This window comes from Juglans microcarpa x Juglans regia, chromosome 1D (assembly GCF_004785595.1).
Source record: "Juglans microcarpa x Juglans regia isolate MS1-56 chromosome 1D, Jm3101_v1.0, whole genome shotgun sequence".
NCBI classification, from domain to species: Eukaryota; Viridiplantae; Streptophyta; class Magnoliopsida; order Fagales; family Juglandaceae; genus Juglans; species Juglans microcarpa x Juglans regia.
In genome coordinates, this window is record NC_054594.1 from 18,916,585 (window position 1) to 18,942,836 (window position 26,252).

The 26,252-nt window shown below is 39.9% G+C and overlaps 2 protein-coding genes across 2 annotated transcripts; both read right to left on the minus strand.

The window, feature by feature from the left end:
* Positions 1-884: 884 nt before the first annotated feature.
* Positions 885-21,115, minus strand: LOC121238468. The gene is made up of 16 exons (XM_041135338.1): positions 20,731-21,115; positions 20,265-20,459; positions 20,094-20,168; positions 19,820-19,987; positions 19,488-19,651; positions 18,640-18,858; positions 18,280-18,406; positions 17,602-17,790; positions 15,163-15,249; positions 14,853-15,007; positions 8,084-8,203; positions 2,095-2,320; positions 1,791-1,850; positions 1,541-1,714; positions 1,348-1,457; positions 885-1,165 (listed from the first exon to the last, which is right to left on the minus strand). The coding sequence occupies exons 1-16, from the start codon at positions 20,929-20,931 to the stop codon at positions 1,000-1,002; spliced, it is 2,436 nt and encodes an 811-aa protein (XP_040991272.1). The 5' UTR covers positions 20,932-21,115; the 3' UTR covers positions 885-999.
* A 685-nt stretch (positions 21,116-21,800) lies between these two features.
* Positions 21,801-25,401, minus strand: LOC121238474 (probable protein phosphatase 2C 42). Its single transcript, XM_041135352.1, is given in 5 exon segments — positions 21,801-22,262; positions 23,007-23,243; positions 23,976-24,328; positions 24,331-24,345; positions 24,818-25,401. Coding segments are annotated over 5 exon segments (1,149 nt in total). The 5' UTR covers positions 25,149-25,401; the 3' UTR covers positions 21,801-22,049.
* Positions 25,402-26,252: the final 851 nt, after the last annotated feature.

The window sequence follows — 26,252 nt, forward strand, 5'->3', positions numbered from 1 at the left end:
AAGGGATTAAAGCAAAGCTATGTCTGATTTTTCACTTTTGTTTAACCGCAATTGGTTTTCTTTTTCTTAAACGGGAGGGAGTAGTGTACAACTTACGGTTTACCCAACCAAAGCTTCTGCAGCTTTATTTTTATAAGATTACTATTACAGATCTTGAGATAGCAATTTTACGGACCTTTATAAATTACATTACAATTGGAGACACTGGCTGAGTCCCAAGCTCAAACCTTTTTTGTGGCGATTACGATTGATTGACCAACTCACTCAAACACTACAAACTCTCAGTTTGGAAAATAGTGGAAGTCAACATTTTTTCCTCCTGAATTTTGTCGTTCATTTTATAATCTCTGTGAGATATAATTACTCCACAAAAGGGTATTGGAGAAGATCTCGATTGTAAAATTCTACCCTTCTTTTCTATGGTCAATATATATGACCACGTGACCAAGTTCTACAACTTTTTAACAGCTAGACATTATTGCCTAATGTTTCAAATAGTCATAAAAATTCTGTCACGTGATGAATGTTGTATAATTGACAACTTTTCAAGTCTGGATAAAGATTTTCTGTAATTTTCTACCCAAGACACAGTTAATTTAAGGATCCCCCCAATCTGCCCACAGACAACATAAAACAGAGTATTTTGTTTTCTCGATTACTAACGACATTGGCACAAAGCACAGTCAATTCCACAAACACCCCAAAAGACCAAGGACATAATGCACAATGCAGATCATAAATGCACCAATAAGAGCACCGTCTAGAGTCAGTGCGGCCAGCCTTGTTATGACCTGACCTATCGGCGGTAACTCGCCTTTGGATGACTGCATATATTGAATATAAGGTATTGATTCAGAGATACCAAAACTATATAAAAGATGGTATGATCAAAATTCTTTTCCAACTTGTTTTGAATCTAAATATGCGTTTCTTCTACAAGAGCATCCGAGCTTTGAAACATGAGCGGTGTATTCCCTATATAGGGCTAAAGGTTTAAAGTTAGCGCACGGGAGATGAAAAGAATATGACAAGAAAGTATACAAAGAATCCGGCAATAAGAATGCCCCCATAGATGTAAGTTTGGGAGGATTGCACAGGGTATTTGAACTCAACTTGGCAGCATCTCATCTTTTCCCTTTCACTGAACAACACGTGCTCTACATACCTGCATCTCAAACATGGCCCCAGGAAAATCGCAAGAATTTCAAAAAAAAAAAAAAAAAAAAAGAACCTACATAGCTGGGTATTCTGGATATGTAAAGGCCTCTAATATTTGTTCAGAAAAGAATAAATAAATAAAAAGAACACAAACTGAATGGCAACAGAAACTGTTGCTGGATAACTTACTGCTGGGTGAACAAGGAACTCTGTAGCATTTCTGAACTGTTCAAATGAGCATCTTGTAACCGGTGATCATACAACAAGGAAGACAAATCAACAAGCTGTTCCTCAAGGCTCTGTGTATTTAATCACATCAAGAGACATTATTTATTTTGAAGCTGTTAGATGAGAACTTGAATTTAGCTCATGAATTACTTACGTCCAAGTATTTCTCTAAATGTTCAACTAATTCATGAGGGAAAGGTTCTGGCAGGTTAGTTGTTTTTCTGTAAAATTTCTCGACCCACAGCTCAGTGGTGGACTTGTTTTTCTTGCCTTTGACTGGTTCTCCAAGAGGGGTTTTGAGATATTCTGAGGCAAAATCTTGGACAGCCTGTGCAGGATAGAGAGGACTCTACATAAGCATCTAATTATACAAACAAAAAATGGTTGAATGACGATTGAATCACCTCTGATGTTTCACGAATTTTGCGAAGTGCAGAATCTACACGTGCATATATCGTGTTCCTCTGCCAACAAGAACATTATAAGTTGAATTCAGAGAGAGTTATCCCATACAATACACATTAAGTAAAAGACATCAAATGCCAAGTAATTTTAAGAAAAATGACCAAACTTTCTATTCACAACGACGACGAAGACAACAACAATAATAATCTGAATACAAACTGTGAACCTATGATCATGATGCATGTTAAGTCAAATTCTCATGTTTGATAGTTAGGTATTTTGTAGTAATGAGATGGGACTTACCAATGCAACATCTTGAAGCATTTGACTGATTTGAGAAGTATTTGAGAACGGTCCGAATGGATGACAACCAGTAGCCCAAAGCCAATTCACAACAGGCCTCTCATGTACATGTGAAGCCTTCTCATATGGAGCACTCAGCCCACCCACAACAGAAGCAAGCCCAGCCAATATATGGCGCTGTGCCTGTGATGGGATAGCATGCCTTCTCTGCGTTTCTGAAACATAACTGTCCAACAACACAGGTAAATATCATGAAAACACTACTTTTCAAAGGAAAGTCAGACAAGAGCTTATAGTCAACCGTCAATATCTTTCCAAGCGTAGCTGCCCAAGTAAAAAACGCAACTTTAGACAGAACTTTTGCTTTCCAAATACTCTTCCACGGAAAAAAGATGGGTTGTAGTGCTGTAAAAGCCTTGTAAAAAGATTTAACAGTAAAAATTTTTCTCCCTGTGTGAATCCACAACATACGGTCTCTCCCATTTCCTCCTACCTTTGCTGAATACAAGTGGCTAAAAAAGGCTGCCATCTCATCAAGTTCCCAATCCAGAGCATTTCTAGTAAAAGTGACATTCCAAGTTACCATCCCATTGGTATATCACAGTACATTTGAAACTGCCACTTGCTGATTTCCAGCCATGTTAAAAGCAACTGGAAAGAGAATGGAAAGAAGTCTCTCCCCACTCCAAGCATCGTGCCAGAAGTGAAGTCGTGCTCCATCACCCACTCCAAACCTAATATGTTTTTCAAAGGTGTTCCACCCCTTGCTTATAAATTTCCATAAGCTCACTCCATATGAACCCCCTACCCTCCCTAGAACACCATCCATCCCCCCACTCACTACCATACTTGTGTTCAATTACCTCTCTCCACAACGAGTTCCCTTCTATTTGATACCTCCATAATCACTTACCAAAAAGGGACTTGTTGAAGATGCTCAAATTTCGTACCCCTAATCCCCCGTTCACAATCGGACAGCACACCCTTTGCCAACTTACAAGGTGGAATTTGGTTTCCTCCCCCATGCCCCCACAAGAAAGCTCTAAACAACTTTTCCATACGGTTAGCCACTCCCGCCAGCAAAGGAAAGAGGGAAAGATAGTAAGTAGGAAGGTTGGAAATGGTACTTTTAATAAGTGCTAATCTCCCCCCTTTTGATAAATATAGCCACTTCCACCCCGATAATCTTTTCTCAATCTTCTCTACCACCCCATCCCAAATGCTCTTTGCTTTAAATGACGCCCCCAAGGGGAGTACAAGATATTTCATAGAAAGTGAAGCAATTTTACATCCCAACAACTCAGCTAGAGAAGCAGTATTACTCACAACCCCCACCGGTACCAACTCCGACTTCCCCAAGTTCACCTTAAGTCCTGAAGTAGCTTCAAAACACAAGAAGACTGCCCTTAGAGCTTGAATCTGGTCACGAGCAGCATCACAGAAGATAAGCGTGTCATTCACGCTTATCTGCAAATAATAAGTGAGAAATGGAACTGATACCATTACTATTGTTGCCCACCGAAAAACCAGTAATAAACCCCCCCCCCCCCCTAACAGTAGCCTCCACCATGCGGCTCAAAGCCTCCATAACTAAAACAAAGAGAAATGGAGATAATGGATCCCCTTGTCGCAAACCCCTCAAAGGCTGAAAAAAACCACAAGATTTTCCATTGACTAAAACCAAGAACTGAGTGGTCGAAACACAATGTTTAATCCATTCGCACCACTTGCTTCCAAAATCACATCTTCTCAACATATAAAAGAGGAAATCCCAACACACATGATCATAGGCCCTTTGCATGTCCAACTTGCATAGGACCCCCAAAATGCCTTCTCTTAACAGGCTGTCCAAACACTCATTTGCTATCAAAACGGAGTCCAAAATTTGCCTCCTCCAAACGAAAGCATTTTGAGGTTTGGAGATGAGTTTGTCTATCACCAAACTCATACGATTAACTAACACCTTTGAAATAATCTTGTAGATCTCACCTACCAAGCTAATTGGCCGGAAGTCTTTCAAATTATGAGCACCAACTATCTTGGGGATAAGAGCAATAAAAGTAGCATTTAATGACTTCTCAAACTTAAGATTAGAATGAAAAGCATGAAAAATCTGCATCACTTCCTCCTTCACTATCTCCCAACATTCTTGAAAAAAAGCCATAGAAAAACCATCTGGGCCTGGGGCTTTATCCTTGCACATGCCTCTCACCACTAGATGCACGTCATCTTCAACGAACGACCTCTCCAACCAACTTGCTACCTCCGAATCTAGCTGATCAAACAATAAACCATCCAGTTTGGGGCGCCACTCAACTTTTTCAACTAGGAGCTCCTCATAATACTGCACTATATGGTCTTGGATCTCTTCGGGAGATTGTAACACATTCGAGCTTGAAAGAAGGACTTCAATAGCGCTGTGGCGCCTATGAGAATTGGACACCTTGTGAAAGAACTTAGTGCACTTATCTCCCTCCTTCAACCAAAGCGCCCTTAATTTCGACCTCCAAGATATTTCCTCCATCAACAACACTTTCTTGATTTCAGTTACCACCACTTTCTTTCTTGACAAAGAATCCTCATTCACCTCTCCTTCCTCCAATACTTGTAACTCATCCCAAATGATATTTTTCTGCAATTCTATATGTCGAAATACTTCTTCATTCCACTTCTTTAAGTCAGCCTTTAGCACTTTGAGTTTGCCCACCACTATGAAACTATGTGTTCCATCAAAGGAATAAGCTTCCCACCAAGCTCTTACCTTATCCACAAATCCATCAACTTCCAACCACATATTCTCAAATTTGAATGGGTGCCTACCCCCATGAATGCCACCACAATCAAATAAAATTGAAAAATGATCAGAACATACCCGTGACAACCTTTTCTGACATAGTTCTAGAAAGTGCGTCTCCCATAAGGGGATACTAGAAATCTATCCAACCTTGACCACCCTCGGCTGTTAGACCAAGCCCCCCCCCCCCCCCCCCCCCCCCCCCCCCCCCCCCCCCCCCCCCCAAAAAAAAACCAAAGGAAGATCCACGAGATTCAGCTCAAAAATCAACTTAGAAAAGTTTTCCATTGCTCTTGTCGACGTAGATGTCCCCGCCCTCTCACTAGGGAACCGAACAATGTTGAAATCGCCACATAAAATCCAAGGTAAATCCCATAAAGAATTTAGACCCGCCAATTCCTCCCACAATAAGCTTCTATCACTATCCACATTAGGCCCATACACACCCGCAAGAGCCCACCTCCACCCATCCTCAGTATTCCTAAAAGATACAGCCATGGAAAAGGACCTGATGCAGTCCTCTACCATCTCCACCATTCTCTTGTCCCACATCATCAACACACCTCCCGAAGCCCCTAACGAAGCTAAATAGCACCACCCCACAAAGGAACAACCCCACAAACTGCAAATTATGCTTCTATCAGCACCACACAATTTAGTCTCTTGCAAACAAACAATATCAACTTTCCAACTACGTAAAAGAGATCTAATGCGAAGACGTTTATTCACATCATTGATCCCTCTTACGTTCCAGGACAATATTTTAGGCTTCATTAACAAAAATGGAATCCCTCCCTTTTGATCTATCCCTTCCCGAAGTTCTCTCCTTCTTATCATAATTGATAGAACATTCTAATCGTTTCAGCTCTCTCTCCTTTCTAACAGTTGACTTCATGGCCGTGGAAAGGCCCGCTTCCATGGCTATTAGGAGAGCCATAAATTGTTCTTAGTATCCATCACATGTTAATCCCACCCAATCTTGAAGTTCCCCGACCTTTTTTAACACCCAATCTGATGCTCTAGGTGCGATCTGAGGGGGAAGTGTCTGTAGAAGAGACAGACTACCCATCTCCTCCTCCTCACTATCATCAAAAATCAAAGACTGCTTCCACGGTATCCCCTCCTCCACTGACCTTACTTCGTTCATCGTATCCTCTACCTCCAATTCTGTGCCTGAGGTGAGGTCAAAAACTTGGGAACAGTGGCCAAAATCTCATCGCGGGGACTGGCCGTGACAAGCTTGAGGACAACAGCCTTGTTGCTGCTCTCAGACACCTTCTTTGACTTCTTCGTCGTTGTCTGTGCATTGGAATGCTCCGACGAAGTGGTTTGAGTAGAAATCAAAACATCGTGACCCCGCGACGCAGCGTTAAGCCCTCCACCAATTTTGAATAGAACAAACTTTGGCGTCTGGACCTCCGTCAAAGCTTCTACGGTCTTCGACAGTGCCGTCTGTCGTATCGCAGGTGACGGTGGCACGGGCCGAGATGTTGACGGGCCACCAAGGTGCAGCGGCTTCTTCCTCCAAGCAGGCTTCTCTACCTAGGCCTGGGACGCAAGCTGGGCCTGGTGCTCCACCCGGGCCTGCATAGAAGGCCACTGGCCCGCTTGAAATCCCATCAAGGCCACTAGGCCATCAGAGGCCACTGCCTTTCCTTTACCCGGCCCATTACGTGAGCCTTCATCCTGGCCCATACCCCAGTCCTTCATCCCCTCTTCAATGCAACGTTTCACTATCTCCATATTAATCTGCAAGCAACCCACTTGCTTCTCCCTTTCATCAAGGCGTGCAACAGAGATGCCACATTTGTCCTCAACACCTTCCTGCCATTCCCTTCACAGAACTGTGCTTTCACCAAAGAAGAAGAACCAGCTGCCCTCTCTGCATGTTTTAGGGCTTGAGACCTCCCTGTAGGAAGAGGAGGCTTGGTGGTACTGCGAAGAAGGAAAAGGCATCAGTGGGTAAGTCCCTTTGTTATTCCCTCCCAAAACAGAGGATTTTGCAGAGGGCTCCTCCAACAAGTCTCCAAAGTTTCTCTATCCTAGCCCCTTCCTCCCTTCCGGTATCACTAGCATCCCACGCCGCCTTGCTTGGCCAAACTCCGATAAGATGAAAAAACTCCCATGAGAGTTTTGCTGCCTTTGCACCACCCAAACCTGAGACCCATTTCTTCATGTTCTAAGAAACACAGAAGGACCCCTAAAAGTTGCACCTTCCTTCACCCTAAGAAACACAGAAGGACCCCTAAAAGTTGCACCTTCCTTCACCATGGCAACCAACCACCCCAACGATGCTTGATCAATGGAAATATGATTTACTGCACGACAACTACTCTCCGTGATTCTCCACCACCCATCATTAACCTTCTTAAACTCAAAACATTTTTTATCAATGATAACATTCCTACTCGACCCCATCACGGCGCAAACATTCCTACAGTTACCACAAAGATGACGTGAAAGAAACTTGGACTGCGGTTTTGCAAAGGCAGCTTTAGAGCTTGTTTGGATACTTGGGAGTATCTTAGAATTCTGTGAATAACAGTGAAATTGTTTGAATTAAGATGTTTTATTGAGTTTTGGAAAAAGAGATAAAAAAAGTTGAATAAAATATTTTAAGTAAAAAGTTGTTTGAATATAATTTTTTAATATTATTTTTGTTTTGAAGTTGGAAAAAGTTGTATTGGTTTTTGTGTTTTGTTTTGAATTTTGTAAAAGTTGTAATGATTAGATGAAAAAGTCGAAGACTTGAAAATTAAAAAGCGTTTTGTGTTTGAGTGATATTTGGGAAGAAAATTGTGAGAAGTTTTTAGAATTTATCATGGTATCTCATTACCCAAACGTATCCAAGAGATAATGATGTTGGGGATTACGATTCAGCACGGACTGGCATTGCCTACATTAGAGGTCCAACAAATAAAGACCATCAAGGACATGGTCGAGCCCCACCAATAATGGCTTATAACCTTCCAGGATACGGTAATTGAGAGTAGACAACCAAAAATGGCTTCATAATGAATTGGGGTTGACTTCCCATTACCATGTACTGATCCACATGGACCCAAGATGAGATACAGGCAAAAGTTTAACAAGATAGTTTTTCTCAATGTGTGCACTTTATTGAACCTAACACAAACACGGTATATTCAACAACACAGTAAAGTTGGTAGCCAGAAACAATCCATAGTCACTTACCTCAGAGGTATCTTTTCACTTTGATGCTCAAGTACAATGACCACATCATTGCTTGTCCATACAAGACTCTCATCTTCCATCATAAGGTGAGCATCCACATCAGCCAGTGATAGTACAAAGCTACAAAAAATATATATATAAAAAAAAAAAAAAAAAAAAAAAAAAAAAAAAAAAAGCTCACAGCATTTAAAAATCTCATCAATCTCATGCAAAATAAAACAATCTACATCATTGAAAAGAACTCAAAAATAGCATTTTTCTAAGAGTTAACCTGATGCACGCGTGCTTAGTGCATGAAATCCCAAATCCAAAACATCTATTATCAATTAACAAAACTATCACAGTAATGGATAGTGCCACGGAAAATATATAAAATTAAAAAATAGCGTTCAACACAAATGTTTACGGCAATCACTGCAGATTAGTTCAAAGCAGTCTGATTTATTTTTATGTTCCAATATAATTGCAATCGAAAAGGTATCATGAACACCTAGCCTTTGCCTTCAAACTTTCCCTACCATATATCGAGCTTAATATCATAAGTGCTCAGGGATGAGCCTTCAGAAGTCTACAGCAGTAGTAACCATTACTAGGGTTTCAGGTTTTCAGATTTTGTAAATACAATAATTAAAGAGAAACACATACATTCAAAATTTAACTAAACATCAATAGCCTCTAGAGTGTCAGCTCAAAAATAAAAGAAAACACTTCTGATGGCTATGGTACTTGTAAAAGACCATAGAAATTTTCATTCCAGAAAGAAATAAATATATTGTTGAATTCATGGTCAACAGATAAATTGCAGCAATTAAAAATAAATTTCATCAACAAAATTAGGATTTTTTTTTATATATAAGTAAGAAATAATATTATTGATATGAATGAAATAGACATAGCCCATGTACACAGGAAGTATACAGAAGAACACCTAAAAACATTCTAAGGACGATAAATTAAAGACAAGAAATCATGGACATTGTCCCCGTTTAAGACAATAGCAGAAAACCAAAGCATTAAGGCTTGGTTTGGGTAATGAGAATACCTGAGAAGTGTTGAGAATATTTGTGAATAGTAGTAAAAAAATAATGAATAAGTAATAATAAAATATTGAATAGTAGTAAAAAGTAGGTGAAAAGTAATAAATAGTAGAAAAGTAGGTGAAAAGTAATAATAAAGTAAAGAATAATAGTGACTCTCACTACCCAAACACACCCTAAAGTGTCGAGAAAGAAGTTCTTCAGCTCAATTAATGTGCGTTCCTTATCTTCAAAGCAGCATGCATTCCTTTCCGTCCAAATACACCACATGATGCACAATGGGATCATCTTCCACACTGATGCCACTTGCTGACAGCCTTACATCTTCCTCCAACAACCCAACAATTCCACCACCCTTAAAGGCATAACCCAAGCAACATCAACCCTTTGGAAGATTTCATCCCACAACATCCTTGTTACCTCACAATGTAGTACAGATTCTCCATTCTTTTTACACATGCAGCACCAATCCTTCACTACACATCCTCTCTTCCGCAGATTATCCGTAGTCAAGATCTTCCCAAGAGCGGTGTTCTATACAAAAAAGGCTACTTTAGAAGGCACACAAGACCTCCAAATATTCTTCCAGAGGAACGGATTATGGTCTTATGTAACCAAAATGTTATAATACGCCCTAACTGTACATTTTATGTAATTATTAGACCTCCACTTCAAACTATCACACTGTGCCAGAGGAGTCTCCATGGAATATAGTAGACTGAAAAAATCTGAGACAATAGATAGTTTCCAATCATGAAAATCCCTATTAAAAAGAATATTCCAGAGATGAGAACCATGAACAAATAACCACATATCCGCCATTGAAGCCTCCCTATTAGCTGCAATACGATAGAGAGCCGGAAAAGCCCTTTCCAATGTGTGATCACCACACCACACGTTCCGCCAAAAACTGATACGATTGCCCTCACCGGCTACAAAACAAATCTATTTTTCAAAGCAAGGCCAGCCCTTCCTTATAAACTTCCATAAACCCACACCATACCCCCCCTCTCATTTCATTAGAACACCAACCACCCCAAGCAACACCATATCTAGCATCTATAATCTCCTTCCACAATGATCCTCCCTCTGAGTGATATCTCCATAGCCATTTCCCCAATAAAGCTTTATGTAAAGTTTTCCAATTACACACCTCCAACCCCCCATATACAATTAGGGCACACACTGTCTTCCAACTAACCAAATGAAACATCTTCTCCTCCCTCAAACCCCCCCTCCCCTAAGAATGCCCTAAAGAGTTTCACGATCCTATTCACCACCCCTACAGGCATAGGAAACAGAGATAAGAAATATGTGGGGAGGTTACTAAGGGTACTCTTGATAAGAGTGAGACGACCCCCTTTCAATAAATACACCCATTTCTAACCAACAAACAATTTCTCTATCTTTTTCACCACCCCATCCCATATAGCTCTAGCCTTGAAAGTTGCTCCCAACGGAAGACCCAAATATTCCATTGGTAAAGAGGACACCTTACAATCCAAAAGGCTTGCTAAACTAAGAATATTTGAGACCGCACCCACCGAAACCATCTTGGACTTACCAAGATTCACTTTAAGCCCTGACACTGCTTCAAAGCAAAGTAACAATGCTCATAAGGTTTGGATTTGGCTATTATCCGCTTCACAAAAGACTAAGGTGTCATCTGCAAAAAGGTGTGAAATGGTAATAGGGCCATCAGATCCACTGCCCACTTGAAAAATAGATAAGAAACCTCCACCAATAGCGGCACCATCCGACTTAAAGCCTCTATAACCATAACAAACAAAAGAGGAGAGAGGATCTCCCTGCCGAAAATCTCGGAAACTATCAAAAAAATCAACAGGTGTACCATTAACTAGAATTGAGAACCGGGCGGTTGAAATACAATGACGCATCCAGGAAATCCACCTATCTCCAAAGCCACACCTCTCAAGCAGGTATAAGTGAAATTCCCAGTTCACATGATCATACGCCTTTTACATGTCAAGCTTGCAAAGAATACATGAACCTCCCTCCCGCAGTCTATGATCCAAACACTCATTTGCAATAAGCACCAAATCAAGAATTTGTCTCCCACGGATAAAAGCATTCTGAGGCTTGGAAATAATATGCTCCAGCACAGGGCTTAACCTGTTGGCTAGAACCTTCGAAATAATCTTGTAAACACCACTAACCAGGCTTATAGGACGAAAATCCTCAATAATCAAAGCCCCATGTTTCTTAGGAATGAGAGCAATGAACGTCGCATTAAGGGATTTTTCAAACTTTTGGAAAGAGTGAAATTCACTAGACCTGCAAAACATCACCTTTCACTATGTCCCAACAAGTTTGAAAGAAGCCTATAAAAAAACCATCCGGGCCTGGTGCTTTATCCTTAGCCATCCCAGAGATAACCTTGTAGATCTCTTCTTCATCAAAAGGTCTCTCCAAAATACTCACACTCTGAGAGTCAATTGCTTCAAAAGACATGGCATCACGCTTCGCCTCCAAGAAGCCGTTTCTGAGAGAAAGGTCTCATAATAGTGCACAATATGGTTTTCTAGCTTAGGGGGAGAAGATAGCACCTGAGAGCCTAAATGTAGCGACTCAATAGCATTGTTACGCCGATGTGAATTAGCCACTTTATGAAAGAACTTCGTACACTTATCACCTCTTTCAACCAAAGGGCCCTGGATTTTTGGCACCAAGAAATCTCTTCCAACACCAAAACCCTCTCCAAATTTGCCACAACCGTGTCGTTCCTCGATAACACCTCCTCCAAGTTGTCTCCCAATATTTCCTTGCCCTCTAGCTCCTGCAATTGCTCCAATAGTGTTGACTTCTGATCATCGATGTGGCCAAAAACTTCCGAGTTTCACTTCTTCAGATCTTGTTTCAATGCCTTCAGTTTGCCTGCAAGAATAAAACTTGGAGTACCAATAAATTGATACGATAACCACCAAGCACGCACCATCTCTACAAACACATCCGATGTTAGCCACATGTTTTCGAACTTGAAGTACTGGCAACCCCTGTGAATGCCCCCATAATCTAGTAATATAGGAAAATGATCTTAGCTGATTCGGGCTAACCGTTTCTGTCTGACTTCCGGATATTGGGCTTCCCACGAATGAGAGACAAGGAATCTGTCTAATTTCGACCACACTCGACCATTTGACCAAGTGTACTCTCCCCCTACCAGGGGAGATCCATGAAATCTAGATCAAAAATGAACTCAGAGAATTCATCCACGGCCTCAGTGTTCCGATAATGCCCTGATCGCTCGCTAGGAAAGCGAGTACTGTTAAAATCACCCCCCATGCACCAAGGCACATCCCATAGAGAGTATAGGCCTGCCAACTCCTCCCACAACCTTCTCCTCTCCCTTTCCACATTAGGATCATAAGAGCCTACAAATGCCCATTCCAATCCGTCAACAACATTTTTGAATAAAGTCGCAATCGAAAACTCTCCAATACACTCCTCAATCGCCTCAACCACTCTTTTATCCCACATTAATAACACTCCGCCTGAGGCTCCTTAAGAGGCTAAATAAGACCAACCCACATACGAGCACCCCCATAAACTCTGCACAATTCTTCTATCAATAAAACACAACTTTGTTTCTTGAAAACACACCACATCACCCTTCCACATTCGCAATAATGATTTGATACGAAGGCATTTATTGCGATCATTGAGCCCCTGTACATTCCAAGACAAAATCTTAAGCTTCATTTGAACATAGATTGCCCCTCCCTTTCGATCTATACCTTCCGTCACTCCCTTCCTTTACATCATAATAGATGGAACAAGTTAGCCTTTTAAGTTCCCTATCCCACTTTGTGGCTGACTTCGAATGGCTATCTTCAAGTGCCACAAGAAGGGCCTTGAATTGTTCTTCGTAACCTCCAAAAGAGATCCCAATAACAACTTGTAACTCCTCTACCTTCTTAAACACCCAGTTTGACAGACTACTTCCATATTTAGGACTGGGAGGAAGTGTACACAGAGGGGTTAAAGCAGCCCCCTCCCCACTAGCACTATTGTTATCAAACAGAGCCAATTGCAGGTTTGACTCTAAACCTATAACACAAGTTGCAACAAATTCACTAGGTACCACAAAGGTTTCAAAAAGTCCCATCCCAGCTTCAAAATCACCTCCAACACGATCCCCCAACTTGTTTCCATCAAAAAACCCCATCTCCAGAGGAAAAAAACTTCTCAGAGAACCTAAATCCTTCACTGGATTCGAAAGCCCACACTCCAGCGTGACAGACGGCACAAAAAAGTCAATGGGACCTCCGACCACATCATACAATTGCTTCTGTGCAGATTCCAGCGGCAGCATGTCATTCTCGGCACTACACATCCGTTTCTCAAAAATCTGTTGGCTCAAAACTAATTATCTGGAAGCTGTCGGCTCACTCTCCAACACCCCAGACCTCGCCAACAAACCTACCACCATCAACGTCGACCCCTGCTCACACGACAACTTCTGTGCACCTTCGGACGATGAGATGGTCTTCCGGTATTATTTATGACAGATTCCCTGAACTCTGCCGGCACGATCACCGACACCCCAGACCTCGCCGGCGAATCCACTACCAACGACGTCGACCTCTGAGCCACCACCGGCGGTGGAGGTTGCGGCCCATTCGACAAAGACGGGGTGACCTCACTCGACTCCCTGCATCCCAAACGGGGAACACAACCTGGGCCTGGGCCTAGGCCAGAAGAATCAACTGGGCTTGGGCTAGTGGAATCGACGGGGCCTGTTGCCCCATACGGCCACACGGATGGGCCTGCAAACCAGCCCGCTGGGCCACTTGAAAGGCCCTTGGTTGAAGCCCGTCTGATATCAAGCCCTTCACCTTATAACCAACAGAACTTAGCCCACTGCGAGGGCCTTTTTCCTAGCCCAAAACCAACTCCCACTTCAGCCCCTCCACACACCGTTTCACAAGAGCCAAATTAAGTTGCAAAGTACCCACTTGTTTCTCCATCTCAACCACTGTGTGCAGCAAATTTTCCATATCCAGCCCTGACATGCACTTGCCAGTGCCATCCCCATTGCCGTGCCTTCACCACTACTGTCCTCTCTGCAAATTTTGGCACTTGTGACAAGGCCTCCCTGTACGAAGAGAAAACTAGGTGCCCCTGTCCCTACCCCTACAACGGAGGAGAAGGCAGCCATGGATCACTTCCTCTGTTATTCCCCTCCAAAACAGAGGATGTATTAGCAAGTTCCTTCAACATACCACCAAAATTCCTCCAACCTACCCCCATTCTCCCTTATGGAATCACTACTAAACCACGCCTCTTCTCTTGACTAAACTCCGATAAGGAGAAAAAAATTCCCATACGCGTTGCACTGTCTCTGCACCACCAAGACCTGAGACCCAACTCTTCTCGTTCTAAGGAAGACAGAGGAGCCCCAAAGGCTATACCTTCCTTCACCATGACAGCGGATGGATTCTTGATCAATGATAATGTATTTCACAATGCGACAACTACTCTCCATGATTTTCCACCATCTTTCATTAACCTTCTTGAACTCAAAGCACTTTTGATCAATGATAACATTCCTACTCGACCCCATTACGTTACAACAATTCATAGAACACAGAAAAGAACTAAACACCACTGAATATAACAACAAAATTGGGATATGCATAGACAAATGATCTACTATTGTGAAAATGGTTAAAAACTATAAGACACATTGCAAGTTGAGATGGCATGCTCACACAGGAATTACTCTTGTTCCATAAGTCCGGTAGAGATCCCCTTGTTTCTTTTCTGTTTTCTTTTTCTTCTTGCCATGTTTTGAGTCATAGGTAGCCCAGAGAGGTTTATGCTTTAATATGGAATCACTTGACCCCTCAGATTCATCCATCCAGTTCTGTGGATATACATTTTAGCACAATCAAGATAAGGGAACAAAGGCTCAGCATATGTAATGGGCTTTTATATAAAGAACGTTGATATAAATGGCCAAATGTATTTTCCTTCTGACATTCCGTATGGTAATGAAAAATGTAGCAGCTTCCAACTAACCTGGCGAAGAAAAAATTTACTTGAAAGAGATGGATCAGCCACCTCAAGCAAACCTGCAGCAAGCACATCAGCTGATCGTTCCATCTCCTGGAATGATAATTCAAAGTAAAAATGTGAAATAACACTTACAATTAAGTGTATACTTATAAAAAAAGAAAATGTGAAAAAGAATGCATAGGGAAAAAAAAATCATTCAGAAACTTGGCTAAAAGCATCATCACATGTCAACAGGATAAAATATACTTTTTTTAATAGGTAACAGATGAAAATGGCAAAGTTCTGTTGCCGGAAAACAAAGGATAAAATATACTTATAAGTTCATTTCTTAATATATCTTTTTCTTATAAGTATGATATTTTTAAGATCAATTAACAAAAGGCAGTAGATCAACAAACAAGATCCAATTAAAGAAAGAGAGGAGCAAGAACAGCCTAGAAGCTAGGTTTTCTTTTAAGCCATTGATGACCATCATACCTTAAAAAGAAGAAAATTGATATTTGCAGTCCTAGAGTGTGTAAGCCCCCGCGCACCCCCTTTGAGAAAGGTGGGTAAATCTAGGACCCACATTTAGAAATTCATATTTTTAAGCAGGTGGCTTTGGAGATATCAATTAGAGAGGGATGTTTTATGGAAAAATATTATTGATGCTAAATATGGGAGGGCCTGGGGAGTTAGTATTCTGATGAAGTTAGAAGTGTGAATGGTGTTGGTTTCTGGAAATGCATCCGGAATGGCCGGGGAGAATTTCTTAATCATGTTTCGTTTAAGGTTGGAGGAGGAGATGGGATTCATTTTTGGCATGATCTTTGGTGTGGGGACTGAGCTTTCAATAATGCTTTTCTTCCCTTTTTAGGATGGTAAAGGACAAAGATGTCACTGTGGCTGATTCTGTAATTGTTTCTAATAATCTCCCTCAATGGAATGTGAGATTTATTAGAGACATTCATGATTGGAAAGTGCTGGTTGTTACTATTTTTTTCAGTAGGCTGTATGACACGAAAATGGTGCAGGGAAGAGAGGACAGAATGTTGTGGCAACATGCTGGAAATTCTACTCTCTCTGTTAGTTCTTACTATAAAGTGTTGACGCGCCATTGTGTCAACCAATTTCCTTGAAAGTGTAATTTGGAGATCCAAGGTACCAAGTAAATTTGCTTTTTCTGCTGGTTGGTGTCCCTTGGGAAGATTCTGAAAAATGATAATTTGAGGAAGCGAGGTATAACTTGCTTGGACTAGTGTTATTTGTGCAAGAAAGATAGGGAATCGGTTGATCATTTGTTTCTGCATTGTGAGGTGGCAAAGACTTTTTGGTACAAGATTTTCAGCAGGTCAGGGTATTGCTTGGGTGATGCCCACGAGGGTGGTGGATCTCTTGGCTTGTTGGAAAGGATTATGGACAACCTGCAGAAACGCAGAGTGATCATAGTGGACTGGTGTTGTATGTGCAAAAACAGCGGCGAAACTGTTGATCATCTCCTCTTGCATTGTTAGGTTGCCAAAGCACTATGGGATGATATATTCAAACGGTTAGAACTAGCCTGGGTTATGCCTGCTACATTGGTTCAGTTTTTGGCCAGTTGGACAAATCTAGGAGGTGTCCCACAAATTACAGCTATATGGAAGATGGTACCTATTTTGTTTTGTGGTGCATATGGCAAGACCATAATGACCGAACATTTGAGGACAAGGAGCGCACATTAGAGGAGCTGAGATTATTTGTTGTTAGAACTTTGCTTTTATGGGTCAAAGCTGTTGATTTTAATGGCCTTGTTCTTCACGATTTTCTCATTTTCATTTCCCCCTCCTAGATAGGTGTTACCTCTTGTATACCATCTTGTGTACTAGAGCTATGCCTATTCTTATTAATACAATCGTTTAATTAAAAAAAAATCATCACATTGCTGATATTTAGAAGATGATTCATCTATGCTTACTGTGGTGTCTATGGCTGGAAAGGAATGGGCGCTGTTTTGATGACAGCAAACGCTCGTTGGGAGAACTTAAGAGAGTTTTTCTTTCAAACTCTGTATTTGGGCTAAAGTTCCTGTATGGAAAGGGGATAATTTAAATGTTTTTCTTTCAGACTTTACTAGTTCCTAGTCCCTTGCTTGTATTTAGGTGTTTCCGCTTGTATACTTCAAGTGTACTTGGACTATGTCTATTTACTTACATTAATAAAATCTCTTATTACTTATATAAAAAATCATATTTTTAACGGTTGACCCCACTTCTTTTCAAAAGGAGTGCGCAGAGCTTGCACACCCTATGACTGTATCTAGCAATACTCTAAAAAGAAAATGGGAGTGTGTTCTAATGAATAAAACTAAAGAAGAAAAAGAATGATATCCCCATCACCCCACAAGTAATAGATAACCACAATAATCAATACTTGGTTATTAAAGAATATGGAGATATATTTAATGACAAAGAAAATACCCACTTCTTTAAGGATTGCACCATCCAGATATGTCTTGGTATGAACATGAAAACGGCCATCCGTCTTTGTTTCTTGCAAGGAATGGCCTCGCATTGCTTTTGAAACAGCAATAGCCAACTTTTCATGGCGATGTAACGAATGCGAACCCCCAACTACAACCACTTCATGTCCATCATGAACAACCTTCTTAACCTAAAAAGAAGAGAATAACATATAACAAATTTGAGAAATATTTCTCGGCTTACCATCGGTAGTTGTGAATTGAAATATATTAAGGAAAGTGTGAGTTAGAATCTCATTCAACCTCAACAATCATAAGAGTCAAGGAATTTGTATCATTTTACAGAACATCATCCAAGTTATAAAAGAATATAGAAAGCTCTACTTTGAAAGGGTGGTGTTGGATCTTGTTATGTAGAGACCAACTCAAAAATGGGGAAAAAGTGCTGAATTTGCAACATACCAACTCAAAAAAGAAAAAAATAAACACTGAATTTGTAATTGCTCATTGGAGCATGACCAGAGGCATTGTCCAACTGAAATCATTTTTGAAATACCTAGATCAGCCAGCCAAAAAACACGACCCTAGACGCAAGCATAGCCAATTATTTAATAATTTTCCCATAAAACTACGTTATGGTGCAACATATTACTCATGCGAAAGCATAAAGAAAAGCTAACCTCTGCCTCAATTGCTTCAATATTAATACTGTAATTATGACCTTTATCCATAATATTGTATCGATTATGGTTATGCAGGACGATGATAGGTATAAGCAACCTTGATGTTATATCGACAGTTTCAAACCTGAATCCACAGAGGATGAACAGATGATCAGATTAGGAAAATGACATTTCACAAAGTACTTAAATATAGTATTGAGGTACTTAATCAATTGAATGCTAGACATTCAGAAGTCTGGGTTGGTTTTAATATTCAAATTGATGTGGTGCAATGTGTTACGTAGCTCATGTGAAAAGATAGAGAAATTTCAGTAAAAGAGTGGTACAATGCAATGCATCAAGATATAGAATAAGTACCTAACATCAGGAGCTATAACTTGTTCAATTGTAGTCGATATCAAAGAGGCAAGTTGTCCAATAAAAAATTCATGGGTAGAATGAGCACTAGCAGGACCAAAACCTCTTGGAAACATCACATGTTGTAACCGTGGCAGTGTTCGAGGACTGACACTTCCCTCTTCTGTCTCAATCTTTCCATACGTGCATGGGCCAGCTGAGAGGTCAATCACAACAAATCTGAACAGGATGGCAAATAGTTAAACCAGAGTACACAAGGAGAACCTCACAAACAGTGTGAGAGAGAGATGGAACGAAGTAACACAACATTGTCCTTGAATACAGTATTAATTAGAAGATTCGGTGGGCATTATCATCGAATCATGGGATGGTTTCAACTATCAATCACTAAATTTCTCAGGTTATGTGCGTGAAGATATAACTATAATAGGAAAGAAAGTTTCAACAGTGTCAGCTATGATGAGTAAAACCATCCATGGAAACACTATTGGACATCTCAATAACATTGGAGATGAATAGTGACAGAAATAAGTTTATGACTCAACATGATTATGCCATTGCTCTGTACAGCTTGAATTCCTCTGCCTGTCGGGCAAAATAATAACCAACATGTATCCAATAGAAGTTTATAACTCAATATGATATATGGAATTGCTTTATGCAGCTTGAATTCCTGTGCCTGGCAGACTTGAGCAAAATAATAACCAATATGTCTATGTAGGTGTTTTCTTTTAGGAATACATTATCATTCTCCAGCATTAAATGTCAGCAGACAGAAGGCATGAAACCTAAATATATTAATTTCAAGGAAATGTTTCTTCTGTGAATTTATTCTATGTCAACTATACCTGCCAGAACCAAGCCAAACTTGAGATGCTCCTCCTCCGTTATATCGATAACGATATATATATTGACCCTCTTGGTTTTTTATATCTTCCTCTGTTAGTGGGGTAAGCTTTCCATCCATAAAACTATCGAGGTCGATTTCCTTATTCCTAGGGTCCATTCTCACCTGAAAGAAGTATACGTTTACAATCAGACAGCCACAGGGGAGACTACTAGACCATTAGGAAGAATGACCTCAATATCAATTAAAAGACAATAAAAATTAATGAATAACAAAAGACTGAACACTCTCCAAAAAAAAAAAAAAAAAAAAGCAAAAGACTGAACACTACACCTTATCAAAGTTGACAAGGAATATTACAATCGGCACAGGTCTGTCCATCTCTGCAGCTGAATATCGAACATTGTCCGTGTCAAATATGTAGGAATATAGCTTCTGAAATACTGGTTCGACAGCTGTTGCATCTACCTCAAACAAAGGGACTTCCCTTCCATAATCACTCTAAAAATTGAAATACATTTTATAATGTTATTAAGGGAAAATGATAATCATAAGTTTTTCACAGACAATCAAAACACAAATAACTAATAACGACACTGGTGGCCACCTCTCTTGCAGTTCCAGAAGGGACCATGGCCTCTTTCAGTGCCTTCTCAAGTGCTATAAGTTCCGGCTGTCCAGCCTGTAGTGCATAACTCAGAAACAAAATAATTAGAAATCTCGAGCCAATGCAAAAGATGATAAAGCATTGACCATGACAAAGTTTCGTGAAGCTTACAGGAAACACATTATAAACAAGGAGATGCTCGATATCAAGAGGCTCGCCTGTCTCCATGCACAAGGGCCTGTGGGACGGGAAGCTGGCCATCAGAAACTCTTCCAATTTGTGCACCTCTACTGTGTACCTGTAACCTCCATCACCATTGAAGCCAACGAGGACTACATTTACTTCAAGCGGAACATGGAGAGGAACCTGCTTGACATTCGATATGCGTAAGCACAACATTCAAAAGGCACTGCTGCACTCGCACACAATTTTAACTTTCAAACCCGTTAAAGCAACAACAATCTCAACTGAAACTTAAGTAAATTGAGCAAGATTACTCTATACATACATACATACATACCGAGACTAAATTTGTGAAAATGTAAGCCTCGGGATGGATTAATTAATTATTTTAATTTCTTGTTGTAAACCTAGGAAACGAAGCCAAAATCGAAGGCGTGGTGATGAAAATGAGTACCTCGGCGCGAGAATGGAGCATGCGGCGGACATCGGATCGGACGGTATCTCGGACGTCGTGGAAGGCTCCGTGGTGCCACTGAGGATGTCCAGGATCTCTCCGAAAAGCTTTCTGTGCGGCCGACTCGGATTGACTTGCGAGTAGATTCAACGCGAGGAACGAAGCATAGCATAACAATAACAACAGGCTTTTCAGAGCCATTACTGCTTCGAAGAGAAATGGCTGAAACTAATTTTTTTTTTTTATTATGCAAATGGATTTATTGAACAGAATTCATGAGTCGGTCACACTCATCGACATGGCCGAACCGAAGAAGGCGATCGCTCCGTCGAGCACGGTGCTGTCCTTGAAAGGGTTATATATATCAAGCTCCAGTAGAGTGATTAATGTCGAAATTAAGGATGCAGTTGACTCCGAAAAGAACCCCAGCTTTGGTTCATAATTACGGAATCAGATGTTGGGCCATTTTTCCATTTGGGTCAAGATTACCTATTGGGCCGACTCCGATGAGAACAATATAAAAGTATGAGTAAATAATAAAATTTCTACTTTTAAGTGAGCCCTCCATATATCAGTACCTAGTTTTAATTTTTAAGCCTTAATCCTTTGAAATTCTCAAATTCGAACAAGAATAGATATTGATGTTATTTTCGTATGCATTTGGTTCCGCAGATCTTCAAAACCAGCCATGACAGTCATGGGCCACGAGCATCGACTGATAGTAAATTAGTAATAGTAAGTAGTAACGTAATCGAGGGGGGCTGTGGCCGTGTCAATTTTAAAACCTTCGAGAACTAGCCCAAGGAGTAACGTTGTCAATACTCGGGAGAACACAAGACTAGCAGCATATACTGTCATTCACTGAATCCTCAAATGCTGCCCATTCAAACCCTTCCACGGGACAAGACTCTCACTGGCTGACACAGATGGAAGGCGGCAGAGAGCCGGACTCAAGGAGGCTCCCCATGATTTTTTGGGCCTTTTTTACACCTAATACACCACTATATATCTTCTGCACATGCAGATATACTTCAACATGTTATGTGATTGGAAATCAAAGGGAAACTAAATTTAACAAATATATCAGGGTATATACCATGGAATTTGTAGAAATCAAAGTCATTTCTCACAACATTATACAAATTATAAGCCTCTTCAGATATATATATTAATCTCTATCGGTATCCCTGCAATGCGAATGCTTTGTCAGAGCTGTTCTGAAGACATGCATCATAACATGCCTTGCAGGGCTAGTGTGGCTTTATGAATGCTGGCCAAAATCAGAGTACTCGAGGAAACATGCCTGCTTTCCTCAATTATCAGTGTTCAAGAGCACTTCGGATTGAGATCGGGGGTACTTGCACCATGCCGCTGGATATAAGGTCATGGTTTAAGAACAAAACAATAACAGTGATATCGTCATGAAAATGGCGCCGAACCTTCTTGTCTATTTTACGAAGATCTGAATATCTCATTTCACGTTTCCTTGCTGCTTCTTGTAGGGCAGCCTTGACAAGCCTTTTGGCAATTCCCTGCATTTAAGAAGCTCATTAGCATTATATGATCCCACACAAGCCTAATGACAACCGCAGTAACATAAGAATAAAACACAAGCAAATCTTTTGACAAGTTAGATAGGGATTTTATTAATGATTAAAGATGATAATACTCTAGTACGTAGGATGTACACATGAATAAATTTAAACCCCTTCAAGCCGTGAAAGTAAAAATATATCAATTCAGCTCTGCCCCATATACTTATTTATATGATCTAAGATTCTACTTCTGAGAATGTAAAATTCAACAGCTGCACAGGGCAGCAATTCCAGTGCTATTATCAACAATGCTAAAGCCTTCCTGAACCTTCTACACCAAAAAACCCTTAATAGGCTCTAATGGTACAAATTGAAAGCAAGCTTCAAATAATTATATAAGTGAGGACTAATAACACGAAGTAATAACTGACAATAGCAGATAACAGCAATCAAAACCAGTTCAACCACCAATGCTCTAGAATTTTAGAAGATGTTTTTTTTTTATCAGAGTTATTTAGAAGAAGATAAAAAAAAAAACAAAAAACAAAAGAATATTGGTAAAATAACTCTGATGGCATGTAACAATAATATTTCCAACATCAAATCCAGTATGTGGATTAATATCATGGAATGTGCTACTCACAATGAGCCTGATTAAGTGAATCGAGATCATAGGAAAGCTGACTAGCACCCAATAAAGAATGCAGCAATAAAAAAAGATTATAGAGGACAGAATCTTACTGCTTGTGGATGACTGTGAACAATATCCACAGCCTTCTCATTACTCAAGTGTTCCCATAGACCATCAGATGCAAATATAAGGAAAGAATCATTTGGATGGAGATGATGAGAAATAATAGTTGGGACAGCACTCAAGATTGGCATATTCATTGGTTCAGGAAGTCTGAATTTTGCATCAATAGGTTCCCTGTTAAACTGTGCATCTTTCATATATACGTCACCTATGGATCTAGAAACCTGCATCAAATACAATAATGAAATCAATGACAAGATATCCTTTTCCAATGAATTTCATCCAAAAATAAATAAATTTATGAAAAAGCGGTTATTCAAATTTTCTTTCATTTAAAAAATAAATCACTTTTCTATAACTGTATCATTTGTGTGCCTGGAAATTTCACCTACTATGGAAAAATGGGAAATTCCATGGTCACCCAATTCAGTGCAACTCCATATTTTTAACTCAATGCCCCTATCCAAAAAAAAAAAATTCTAACTCAATGCTTAACAAGATTGTTGAAAGTTAAAGGAAAAACTTATTTTTGCTACTTACTGATGAATAAGGATGCTTACTGAATATTTTTAGCTTTGCTTAGCAGTGAATGTGGACATTTACCATCAAGTTTTTTTATAGGTGACTTCAAACACTTACTAAAGGATCAAGTGTCATCCCTATTAAACATACAGATGAAAGTTTCACACACACTTCAAAAGACAGCCACCGAAGGTGTCTTTGCACCATCTTGACACATGGACTTCTCTCTTTTCTGGATCAAATGTACCATCATACATTACATAATCACAAGGGTTGAACTAAAGCTCTCTAATTTAACTTGTTTCTGGAATGTAAAGCATTAAAGAAACCAAATATATCTGATAAAAGATACGCTGGAGAATTAGCAAAAGTAAATAAATATAAAGCAATAAGTTTCCACACCCAGTAGTCAATAAGAAAGATTTTGAAGTAACCTGGATAATGCCTTTTACTCTCCAAACTCCATGCCTGAGAATAACGATTTGAGGATCATTAGGGTGCAACTCCCTAAGCTCCTGCCTGACAGCCTCCAAATTTGCATTATGTTCCGTCGATAACTGTATGGCGGCCATTCCTCCAGTGTTACCCACTTTCTTACCTAAAACAACACGTGAATCTCCCAGGCTTGCAATGAAGAGAGTCCGCTGAAATATAACTCCAACTAGACAGCATGAACCAACTGTTGCTATGCTGGGCCGAGTACTCCATAACTGTGAAACAAGAGCACTAAACCCTTCCTCTGTTTCACGGAAAGCCCTTTGAATGGTATCAGTTGTCACAACTCCCCCGCCTCAGCCGATATTGCTGCATAAACACAAAGCCTAAGATAGCCAACATAAGAGACTCTCCTCTATACAACTAAATAAACAAAAAGTACAATAAAAAGAAAGGTAAATTACCGCAGAAGTACTTAATGTCACAGAAGTCATTCGGAATCTGAAGCATTTTTCTTGCCTTTGAAAGCGAAAATTACAATTCTTTAACCTATTAAAAGCAAGAAAAGTACAAGCAAAACAGAACCACACATTTGTAAAGACTCTTTCAACTGTTCATTATACTTTGCAATCCGAAATCTCAAAACGCCCAATCAAAAACACAACTTTCAAAATGCTCACGAAAAGCTCATTTGATCTAAAAAAATCACGGGTAATAAACGGTTGCGATCCATGAAACCGGCGCATATCAAAATCGTACGTATAGGTTTGAGGCGTATTTAAGTCATGACCACAACCCAAAAATTACTGTATATAAGAGAAGGGGTTTCGGAATCACGAACCTTGGAAATGCCTGAACAAGTTGTCACAAACGTAGCGAGCTGCGTCGGGGCCACCGTGGCCGTCGAAGACGCCGACGAAGGTCCCGAAGGATCCAGACTCGATCTGGCTCTGGTCCTCGAGTACCTGGTTGGCCTGGACCACGGCCATGGAGAAATCCCCGGCCGCGAACTTGCCCATGTCGCGGAACCAAAGCAACCCATCCCTGCCTTCTCTTCCTCCGCCGTTACAATGGCTACCGATTACAGCGAAGGAATCTAATTTCTCACCGCCGTCCTGACCGCCGAATGGCTTCCAGCACAGAGAGATAAGATTCATCAATGCCTGAAGCATCCCACATCTCTCAAAAACCCTAACCCTATTCCGGACCCTCAAACCACCCTCTTCTTCTTCTTCTTCTTCTTCTTCTTCTTGAAAGTTTTTTTTTTCTTTTGTCAGTCTTCGCCTGAAAAATGGTCCTCCAAGTTTAAAGGGTGGAGAGAGATAGGAAACCCTAGTCTTATAGATGGGGTGGAGGCGGGGGCCGGGGTCGAAGGGGGAGGGTGCGTAGGTTAGGGGGGGTATGTTGGGTGGTAGAGGAACAGGGAAGGCTCTATTGTTGAGTGTTATTTTCAACGACTGTCGCCTGTTTTTATTCTTTTTTAGATTCTGTTGCCTGTTTTATTCGGAAATCAACCCTTTTTTCTCCCTTTTATAATCTTCAATTATCATATTTATTCAACTTATTTGATAATTATATTAATTTATATATAAAAAAAAGTATTTTCTGCTTTTAAATTGTCATCTTTGATATGTGACGTAATTTAAATGATAAAATTTAAATAATCTATTTATCATAAAAATAAAAATATGAAAAAAAATCGTTATCTCTATGTTAAAAAATCGTTAATTTACTGTAAGTTATATGTTAAATTTTAATAGTTTAGCCAGTTCAATATAAATAATTTTTTTCATATCTAGCCGAAATATAAAGATGTATTAGCATTTGACTCTAAGGATTAAACTTGTAATTACGTTTGATGGGCCGGCTGGGTTTGGGTTAACTTTGTTTGCTAGCTGCATCATGCTCATTGGATGTACAGTTCGCATAAATTCGCTTCATGGCTAGGCTGCTTAGACGGATGTTCAGCCTGATGTGTTTCTGATGGGATATAGTCTTGAAAAATGCTTTATCAAGTTCATATAGAAATATTTTTATTTCTATTTATATAAGATAAATGTTAGGGAGTCCGTTTTGAGCTTCCGTTTATTTTGTCCGATTGTTTTTTTTTTTTTTTTTTTTTTTCTACTTAGTGATTAAAAAAATATTATTTTTTAAATTTTTTTTTCACATCATTTTTTAACATTTTTAAATATTTTTAGAAAAAGAAAAAAAATACAATATTATTAAGTAATATTTTTTTAATCATTGAGTAAAAAAACTAAAAAAAAATTAAA

Excerpts from the sequence above, each read along its gene's own strand:
- LOC121238468 (XM_041135338.1), bottom strand. The coding sequence starts at position 20,931 with ATGGCTCTGAAAAGCCTGTTGTTATTGTTATGCTATGCTTCGTTCCTC. Across the intron at positions 19,988-20,093 it reads CTTCTGGAACTGCAAGAGAG|AGTGATTATGGAAGGGAAGT; the intron begins GTGGCCACCAGT and ends TTCAATTTTTAG. Across the intron at positions 19,652-19,819 it reads TCCTTGTCAACTTTGATAAG|GTGAGAATGGACCCTAGGAA; the intron begins GTGTAGTGTTCA and ends TACTTCTTTCAG.